The sequence below is a fragment of the Tachysurus vachellii genome, chromosome 10 (genome assembly GCF_030014155.1).
Source record: "Tachysurus vachellii isolate PV-2020 chromosome 10, HZAU_Pvac_v1, whole genome shotgun sequence".
Classification (NCBI taxonomy): domain Eukaryota; kingdom Metazoa; phylum Chordata; class Actinopteri; order Siluriformes; family Bagridae; genus Tachysurus; species Tachysurus vachellii.
The window spans coordinates 13,561,191-13,571,320 of record NC_083469.1 but is presented as its reverse complement, the minus strand read 5'-3'; the positions used below and the strand labels follow the sequence as shown (position 1 = coordinate 13,571,320).

The window sequence follows — 10,130 nt, the reverse complement described above, 5'->3', positions numbered from 1 at the left end:
TCTAGTTGAAGCAGATGAAGCTGCAGCTCTGATCTGCTGTGTGGGAAACGGAGAGATGCTAGTCAGCAAGCTAGTTTAGCTTTAAACTAACATGGATATCTAAAGGGATTTGCAGTTTAGATTCTAACAGCGACCTAATAAAAACATGATCAGGATGAACGTAACGGTCGCTAGTAAAATATCTAAACAAACTGGAGCAGCGCTAGCATGTAGCATGTCCTCTCAGAGGATGATACATACGTTAGACCCAGCTAGTGGTTGCTATGAAGCTAGCTAACTACAGGACGCTAACATTAAATTAGGTTGCACCAGTTCAAAATAGAATGCTTTGACAATGTCATTTTTTTAAGCTGACGTTATTTAAGACGTATTTATATAGTATATATTTCATGTAAACCTCTGAAGTAATCTGTAGTATTGTCATTGGGAATCATCTGTCACTAGGGCCATATTTCAGTGGAATAAAACGCAATTTTTTTAAATTAGTTTCTTATGTATAATGTGTAGTAAGGTGATTTAAAAACAGATCGATAATATGTGTAGATCTATAGATAAAGTGGTGATTCATCCACACCGGTCGCTCCTCCTACACTGACAGCCTGAGCTAGTTTGAGCTAGTTAGTTATATTCAACTAGGTTTGTATCCTGCTCCAAAAAGAGAGGAACTGCTGACTGCAGGAGAATGAACCCATGGTCCGTTTCACCACCGCATCCACTGCAGTCAGGAGAAAGACTTTTAACAGCTCTTTACTGCAGCAGCTCAGAGGACAAGCACAGCACCGGCGACCCGATTTCTCATGATCAGTACAGCAATGTCTGAACCAGGGCTTAGTTTCATCGTAGGGTTATCTACAAAAGAGCCATAAAAGGTTTGACCTTAAAGTACAAGTACAGTTACATGTCCAAGACAAGATGACGATGGAAAACTCGACCATTAAAAATCGGATTAAAAACCTTCTCCGATCTCCTTCGATCAAACTAAGGAGAAATAAACCGAGGAACAACAAGGAGAACCTAGGAAATAAGGTAGGTCCACATGGTGCCATTGAAATTTCTACACTAGCCTGTTATTTGCGATGGAGCTTATGAGCGCATGCATGATGGCAACCGTGTGTGCTGATATTTAACACATTATAAATGGGATTTGTTTGGAATTTACACAATATTGGTTAGTAAACCTCCACTTATGATTAGTGTAATATATATCCGTTGGTATTTTTATTTACAAGTCTGTTAAGGACATAGGGAAATAAACCCCAAAATGTATTAGCCATTGTAATGATAAACCCTTCATAATGGGCAGGAATCTTACCTACATACTGTTTTCCTACACAGTGAATGATATGAGTGAGTTCTCCTTATGGTTTACATTTGATTTATGCACTATGAATGATTTTTTGTTGTTGTTATTTTCTGCTATGGCTCTGTATGTGGAGTGTGCTGTGTGTTTGAGCATCTAACTGATTCCTACATTATGTTCTGATTGACTGTTTACTGCTGCAGACCAATGCTCACTGTACTTTCCTCTTCAAGCCAGGGGGTTGGCTCATGGGACTTGAGAACTGTTCATAATGTTAAGCCATGCATAAACTTTCATTCAGGTTTTGACCTCAGCCTAGTATTTTCATACACTTTGTAACACACAACCTGTTTACATACCAGTGTATGAGACTAGATTATATTAGGAAGACTTGCCTGACGTGTGTGTGTGAGAGAGAAATTCTGTTCAATCTAAATTCAAACAAGTGTAAACCTTTAAAGTAAGCTTGTGTAGTTTGACTCCTGCATCTGGTTAATCAGAATACTTTATTAATCCTCAGGGGAAACTGGGTAACAAATATTTAGCTTACAATTTCTGTAGTATGCAAAAGACTATTGCTTTACACAAGAGTTTTCATTAAAAGACAACGTTCAGTTTCTAGCCAAAGGAGACTGACTATATATAAAAGACCAGACAAAGGGAACATGTGCACATACATGTGCTTGTACATAGCAGTGGTTTGTAAACCAACACTGTTTTTGTGTCCGGAGGTTCCTGTGTTGTGCAGCTTCAAAAGGAGGTTTGCTCCTCCCGGCTGTAAAGTTTTTGTTTACCCTCACAATAGGGATGGTTCCTTTGATCTACAATATTATACTATACTATTATATACTATTATACTATATATACTATATTAGCTGAGATTTTCCCACAAATTTCCTACTTAAATTCAAATCCTGCACTCTAAATATATCACATATACTCAGATCGATAATGGAGTACCTCTTTTACTGCAGATTTTAGTGTTTTCCTGCTCAAAACATACTTGATTCAACTTATTAGTTAACATTCTTTCCTGAGTGAAATGGGTGTGTTATAGCAATCTAAACAATACAATATGCAGGACAGGGTGTGCTCTAGGACCAGGCCTTGGAACCTGTGACCTATATTCAACCTTGCTTTCAGATTTAGTGATTCTGTACTAATGTCTGTGACATTTACAAGTTTTATCTTGTTTAGAAATGAAATACACACCATCCCACCATATACACATCACCTTTGACCTACAGGGGGTGGGGTGGGTGGATGTCATTCCTAAGTGTTGCTTATAGCCCCTGGCAGAGACTTACCGGTCTTCAGTAAAATCTGTTTAATTCTACACTTCTTTTAATGATACAACAAGAGTGCATGGAAATGACCATAGCAGCAGTCATATACTGGTAGCCTGTGGGATTGTACAACTAGAAGGTTTGCTATCTTCATTTCAGAACGTTTGTTTTTAATCACCATTGGAAGGTCTTAAGAACATAGATGACTAATTGTCACATTTTTTCCTGAATGTTTTTGTGTTTATTGTTTATGCTCTTATTTTGGTTCTCATGTAAAAGTGACTTTGTACTTTTTTTTGTTACTAGGTCACTCTAGCACCTCTATAAATGGCAGATTATATAATTCTTCTCACTATGCTGGAATTCATTCATTTGTTCATATTGCTATACATATAAACGTATATAAAAATATATGTTTGAATATAAACATGTCAGTTTCTTACTCTTTCAACATCCCTGGTAATTATATTTGTGCACGACTGTGGGATTAAGCGCAGAACATACCTACAGTTTCACAACATGGCTGTATCTGTTTAATTATGCAGGAGCTTATGCCTCTGATATTTATTTTGGATTTTGTCATGATAAATGCTTCAGGTTTAAGTAAGCCTCACATCAGTAAACTCTTTGTTCATGTGTGCTATTATATAAGACTATTGTAAGAGTTAAGTGAATAGGACTGCGTTAGTGAATTACTGGTTCAGTTGGTCATGTGGTGAGCCCTGATGGGCAGATACAGCAGAAAAGGAACTGACTGATGCGTGTATGAGGGCAGGGTTATACTAACCAAACGCACACATTTTTTCACAGTCTTTTAAGAATTCATATGCGTGGCATTAATGGAGCTTGGATTTTTGTTGAAAAGAAGACATGTGTATGATTTGCACCTCACTGGAACAAGTGTATTGCTAAAATGAACCTTGTGTTTAATGTGGTCGTGCTGAAATGTTTCCACCAAAGAGATTGCTAAGAGCTACACGACTTGATGTAAGTGCTTTTGTGCTTCTCCTGCATTTTATAAATATAGTAGTTAATAGAAACGGTTTTCTAGTGTCCATTGTATAATAGCAGAGATTTGGGGGGAATAATATATTATATATAAAAATTTATTTTATTTAATTTTTTTAATTGATATATATACATATATATGTCAAACATATTACAAATGTTGTTTGGTTTAACCTGTCTACTTATTCTATCTGCTGGATATTCTTAACTTTCTATTGATTTCCATTTCATATGACAGCTCTGTTTTGGAGTGTTATCACTGGACCCTTCCTGTTCCAGCAAGGCTTTTAACCTGTTTGTTCTATTGTGCAGGCGCTTGTCTGAAGTCCTGTAAATTTGCAGCACATTGCCTTTTATCATGCATCTGGCACACAGACAGATTGCACCCTTTCATACCCAGACATCTCTTTCAAAGCTTTCTTTGCTACATTGCAACCAACAAATGCAATGTAGCAATGCATGTGCAATGTGATGCATTTATGAGATTTGATGTTCATTTTTTTTTTTTTTTTTTTAAATAAAATAAAAAACTCTTCTCGCAATATTACCTCCCTACAGACCAGTTTGGTATTCTTAGTTTGTGACCAGTATTGATGTATTTAGAGAATTTACACCACTTTTTGTATATCTCTCTGGAGTCTCAAATTGCTGTAAGTGTAAATCTTTTTCTTGTCATTTTTCAGGTGATTCTTGAAAAGGTTTTGGGAATTACTTCTGCAGGAAACCGTGCCTTGGCCTGTGAACCACACTCTGGTTTGGTAGCATACCCTGCAGGGTGAGTAACACAAGATAAGCAACATAGCAAAAATGTTTTTGCTATACAAGAGCAAGCCCAGCTCAAATCTATAGGACTGGTCATCGTTCTCTTATTAATTTTCAGAAATGGAGACAAAAAGTTGACCTCTTGAATGCGGTATTGAATGAACCATTACATTAAGTAGTCTCAACAGTACAAAAATGCTTTCTGTGCCTTGTGGAATTCTTAGAAAAGAGTCAGAGTTCAAAAGTGGAGATAGCCGTTATCAGATTGCTGGTAAATGAACTTCTGTGTAAACATTCACAGAAATTAGGCAGACTACACTATACTATACTGTATGTGCATATTGAATGGTCTGTTGAACTGATTTTTTAAGCAAATGCTCTATAAAAATGTCTGCTACCTTCCAACCGCACCATTCAGTATTGTTTGTTACGCTGTGTAATAGGTGGAACTCTTCTTATCAAGGTATCAACAACTTTCTTAACTGATGTCTTTAGTCTGCAGCTTGCTGATTAAGCCAAGTTACCAGTTGGTGCAGACAACTGACTATGGTGTGCTCTGAATATAGTGTGGAGCACTATGAAGTGTTCACATAGGGCAATCAGACCAGACCCTGCAGCTGTTATGAAAAATTCTGTTCTCCTGGTGTGAAAGTTAGTGAAACATTTCTATCAACGCAAAAGGTTTCCAGGTTTCTAAAAGTCTTGTTGCCTACTGCGTTCAGTACTGTGCATACTGTGTCCTCTGTATCTGAGCTCCACCACTTTGCCATGACTCATCGAGTTGCAGTTTTGTAGTTCAAGTGACATTTATCACTTATAGCTGCTATGAATGCATTCTGACTGTCTTCTTCTTTTGACTGGTGATTAAAAGCTTGCTGAGCCGCAGGCCATTTTTGCAGGTGTAGTACACAGAAAGAAAAGAAGAAACCAGATAAACATTGAATTTGAGTTACACAACTGGATTTCTTTCTTTCATTGAACAAAAAAATGTTTTTAGAAGGTAATGTATACTTTAGACAATAAGATCATCTGTTATTATAGCAGGTGGGATTTACTCTGCATTTCTCTTTTAAAAAGACCAGTCAAATTCTGTTCCATTCAAACACATGCTTTTGTTTTAGATGTCGATTGCACTATTGTGTTATTGAAAGTTTAGAGCTACCCAAATGAGGGTGTTGTCATTAGTTTCAGATAACTGATACATATTTTACATTCTGTCCAAGTTCAAAATGCAGACAAATGGTCCAGGGTGAATTGACTACTAATTCACTTGTACTCTGTAGTGGAAATGGAGTGTTCATTTAGTTCAGAAAGAACAGTTAATTCCATTTGAATCCTTTATTTGTTGGTTAAACTTGAAGCACTGTTTAGGGAGGTGCTCTTTTCTTACTGAAGAGCACCTAAATGAAAAGATAGGGAGCACTTGTTTGGTCAAGAAGCCCTCATTTATTCTGACTGGCCTTTTTGGTTAATAGGCACTGTGGTTGTTCCATCATATGTGTGACTTGCTGCTGTTTTAAACTGGTTTGTAGACGATCTTTTCTTTTACCACTCATGTTTTATAGTCTGTGTATTGTTGCTCATCAAACGCAGAAAATCTCATTCTGTAGCATGAATCCAGAAGGAATTGGGCAGTCATTTTGCACATTTCAAACATGTTCTATTAGGAATGACTTGCACTGTGGTCTAAGTGCTAAACTAATGCATACATAGTGTAGTGTGCTGGAGTTCAGTCATCTGCATGGCGAAGAGAAACAAAACAGACAGGATTTAGACTGTACTCTGTGACACATGACACTTTTCTCTTTTATTTGCCTATGTACTGATGCAGTGGGAGTTACCAGTTTTTAGCGGTGCTGCTTTGTTGACCGTGTATTCAGTTAATGTTTTGACAGCTTTGTGTTTCTATATACTTATCAGCCTGTTCAGAATCCTGCATTAGTTCCATCAACGTCAGGAACATTTGTGATCTTATGAAAATAAAGTGTAGTTGATTGTTTGTTTTATTTTTAGACATAACATGTATTTTTTGAAAGTAATAACTTCACCATGTGGTTCATCAAAAATATTGAATGCTTAGAAGCAGCATGTTTCTGCATAGGTTTCTGGATCATGAGCAGTAATGTCAGCCATGCATGAACATGTGGGTCAGATGCCCTGTGTGTTTCAGCATCGCATTAAAATGGGTCAGTAGGGCTGAAGAGATAAGTGACTTGGAAAGGGAGAGAAGAGCTAGAAGGGATGGAATGATGAAATCAGAAAAGCATAATTACCCCTTTTTTTTTTTTTTGTTTTTCTTTTTGGTGTGTTTCTGTGTATGGGTTGGGTGGTGTGCTATTTTCCACTTTGCAGCCTGCATTTCTGCTGCACTTGAGACTATTAATCCTATATTAGTAATCTCTCTAAGCATAGCAGCACAAAATAAATTAGACATTATGTAGAAAATGCTGCCACTTTAAAAGAGATTATTTCATTTCCCCTCTTTCCACTGAAACTCCTGTGATTATAAACTGCTCCCAGTGCAAGTATTAAAGGCAGAACATGGTGCCAAGACTCACAATCCTTGTGCTAAAGTGTTCTATCCTGGCAGCTGTGATCTGAAGCTGCAGGATTGGAGAACTGGGCTCAGTCTGCTCAGCCTGTGGGAGTCCAGGATAAGCAGCAGATACTTGCTAACACCAGAGCATCAGGGGGTTGGACTGTTGAGTTGGAAACCGATACTCTGACAGGGAACCTGGATCAGTGTGTATGTGTGTAAGGCTTGACCACCTGTCTCTGGTTTATCCCACTTACCAGATGGAGCAATGGCAGTGGCTCTCGCACCATGTAAACCACTTTTACTTCACCCTTTTAACTCTCCCTTGCTCACCCAGAAAGAAAAAAGGTACTTATTACCCATGGATAAAAACATTTTCCCCTCGTCTGCATTCTGTATGTGGGCAGAAATGATTAATTAATCACACCATATTTAGTTAACATTGACTGTGCCTAGGTGGTATGGTATCCAGGGTGTTCTATACATGCCTGAAATGTGAATGTTGTTTTTGGTTGTCTCTGCTCTACCTTAAGGTGTTAATACCTCCAAACTCTACTGGCCATGAGGTCTCAGTGCTTACTGGGGAAGGAAAATTGCACCCTGAAACACTAAATATGTTCTTATAGATTTTTTCTGTGATGTGTTTGCCAGTTGTCAGTAGTTAGAGTGTCATTTGAAAGGAGGCAATTTCTTGCTTTCATTTTAATTAGAAATTCAAGACTTTTTCAGAATTAAATGCAGCCATTCAATGAAGCCGCATTAAGATTCATTTCATTTATACTTTTCTCAGCTAGTTAGAGATGATTGATCAAGCTTGGTCATATTTGATGATTGACATTGATCAAGAACAGTGGCATCAGCATGAAACGTGAAGTTTTGGAACACTGAATTTGAAAGTAAATTATGCAGAAGTGTTTGTTAGAAAGCTTGACAGATTGGATGTCTAAAATGCTATAGCATCACTGTTATTGAGTAGAGAGGAGTTCCCACTGCCACCACTGAATAATTTGTAGATTATATTTCTCTTTTATCTAAGATTATCTGGAGACTCTGTGCCTTGTTCTCCATATTGTGTCAGAGGTTTATTGGTTTCTCGTGTGACATAGTACAGCATATCATCGTACTCAGGGCTATCACATGCAACAATTCTCTTAAACTGTTAATTAGCCTTCAGCCATAAGTCTTTTTCATTCAATGATTAACATATGCCTAGTTTCACAATCACAATTCACCTGACATTTAATCTATAATTATGCAGACAGAAAAACCTGATTTCAGTTCTGTTGAACGTATCACAGTACATGCAATGTAATTTTTGAGATTTCACATAAACAGCCCATGATTCTAACTTGTTTATGGTCTGTGACAGCTGTACTATCTGCAGGTATCTCTTGATCCAATCATGGCAACACTTGACTGAGCTGATCCCATGTGGGGTAATGAGCTGGATCAGCTTGTCTGACAATAGGCACAGACATGGTACACACGATGCCCTGCTGAGTTCAGCACATGTCAGCACATATTCATATGACTATTTATTTATTTATTTATTTATTTATTTATTAATCAATTAATTAATTTTTTTTTTTATAAATAATAATACCCATCCTAGTATAAATGTGCTTCCTTTTGCATTGTCCTAGTGAAGGGCAGTGATGGCTCAAGTGTTTAAGGCTCTGGGCTGTTGATTGGTGGATAAGGGTTCAAGCCCAAGCACTGCCAAGCTGTTGGGCCCTAGAGCAAGGCCCTTAACCCTCTCTGCTCCAGAGGCACTGTATCATTGTTGATTCCAACTTCCAAAGTTGGGATATGCAAAGAAAGAATTTCACCATACTGTAATGTATATGTAACAAAATAAAGGCTTCTTCTATAACTCACTAAATATTTAGAATTTTTCTTGATTGTTACGCTGTCGTCCGTATATCTGCGTGTCTCTCCCTTCGTATAGCTGTACATGGCATATAGTATCATATCTTAAAATAAACAAACCAGTCCTCCCACTCCAGTTTGACATGTTCATGTCATTTTCTGTGTGGAGATGACTTGATACTGAACACCAAGTTCACGTTCCCAAGAATATCAAATACAGCGAAGCTACTCCATTTCTCTCCTATCATTTACATTTAATTATTTGGCTGATGCAAACAGCTGAAAGCACAACAATACAAAGTACTTTAAGTATCTGTAATGGATAAAGTCCATTTCAGAACCTAAGCACTTGAAAATGTGCACATTTTTATAATGTTTTTTCTGTTTGAGTTAATGTATTAATCTTCCGAGATTCAATTTTTAAGCAAAGACTATGTTTAATTGTATGTAAATAAAAAAGTAAACTTTTTATAGTGAATATCAGTAATTATCAATGATTCAGGTTTTTGTGTGAGAATAGAAATCACATGGACACATTTTTGACTCATTTTTGTAAAGGTGAAAAACAAAAGTCATTGTAGGGGTTTGTAGGTTTTTTAAGCATAGGTATTGTGTTTCTATGCTGGTTTGTTTTGGCAGGATGGATTAGTTTTAGATGCAACTCTATGTACACATTATTCTTGTAAGCTAATCACATTAATGTGGCTGTTATTATTGGGTTATTAGTATTGGTGGTGCACAAAGGTGAAAATATCACTGTGTATCAAATCAAATGTAATTAGTCGGAATCAGTGAGCAAGTGTTTTTAAAGAATGATGCCAGTCTTTAAAGAGTCACAAGCCTGATGGCTGATAAGTGTCAATATTGGATCATATTTACAATAGCCAGCCATTTGTTTAACAGCCTCGTTGTACGAATGACAAATGCAACAAAGCTGTATTCTTTCTTACTTTGTGATCCTGCATTATTCTGTTGTTCCTCTGAGACAGATTCTGTATAAAAGATATGGAAAGGATCCTTTCCCATTGCTTATGTGTCTGTTACACATGTACATAAATGGTTCCAGCAACAAAATGCTGCTGATCTGGAGCTGAGGGAACTGGAAATGGGAGACGATGTCTTACTGTATTCATCATAACCCATCAGAGCAACAACAAGATTAAATACTGTAGCTAAATAGTGGATTCATTTTGGTGTCTTAACATGTACACGAAATACAGGTCTGTTCATTTAAAAAAAGAAGAAAAAAAAAGGTTAGGCCGCTTCCTTAAGCTTAATCTGTCCTGTGTTAGTGTTGCTGTGGTGACTGATGTCTTGTTCACACATGAGTGTATCTGTTTGTGTGTGTGTGTGTGTGTGTGTGTGTGTG

The 10,130-nt window shown here is 37.2% G+C and overlaps 1 protein-coding gene across 3 annotated transcripts in view; it reads left to right on the top strand.

The window, feature by feature from the left end:
* Positions 1 to 574: 574 nt before the first annotated feature.
* Positions 575 to 10,130, top strand: part of mapkbp1 (mitogen-activated protein kinase binding protein 1) — a 28,776-nt gene continuing 19,220 nt past the window's right edge. Inside the window, exons 1-2 of one of the 3 annotated variants that reach the window (XM_060879634.1) lie at positions 575 to 1,026; positions 4,278 to 4,369. In XM_060879634.1, the coding sequence (XP_060735617.1) occupies positions 913 to 1,026; positions 4,278 to 4,369 (206 nt within the window). In that variant the 5' untranslated portion in view covers positions 575 to 912. Of the gene's footprint in view, positions 1,027 to 3,374; positions 3,574 to 4,277; positions 4,370 to 10,130 lie in introns of those variants that run through there. The other 2 variants (XM_060879632.1, XM_060879635.1) reach the window with 2 other exon arrangements.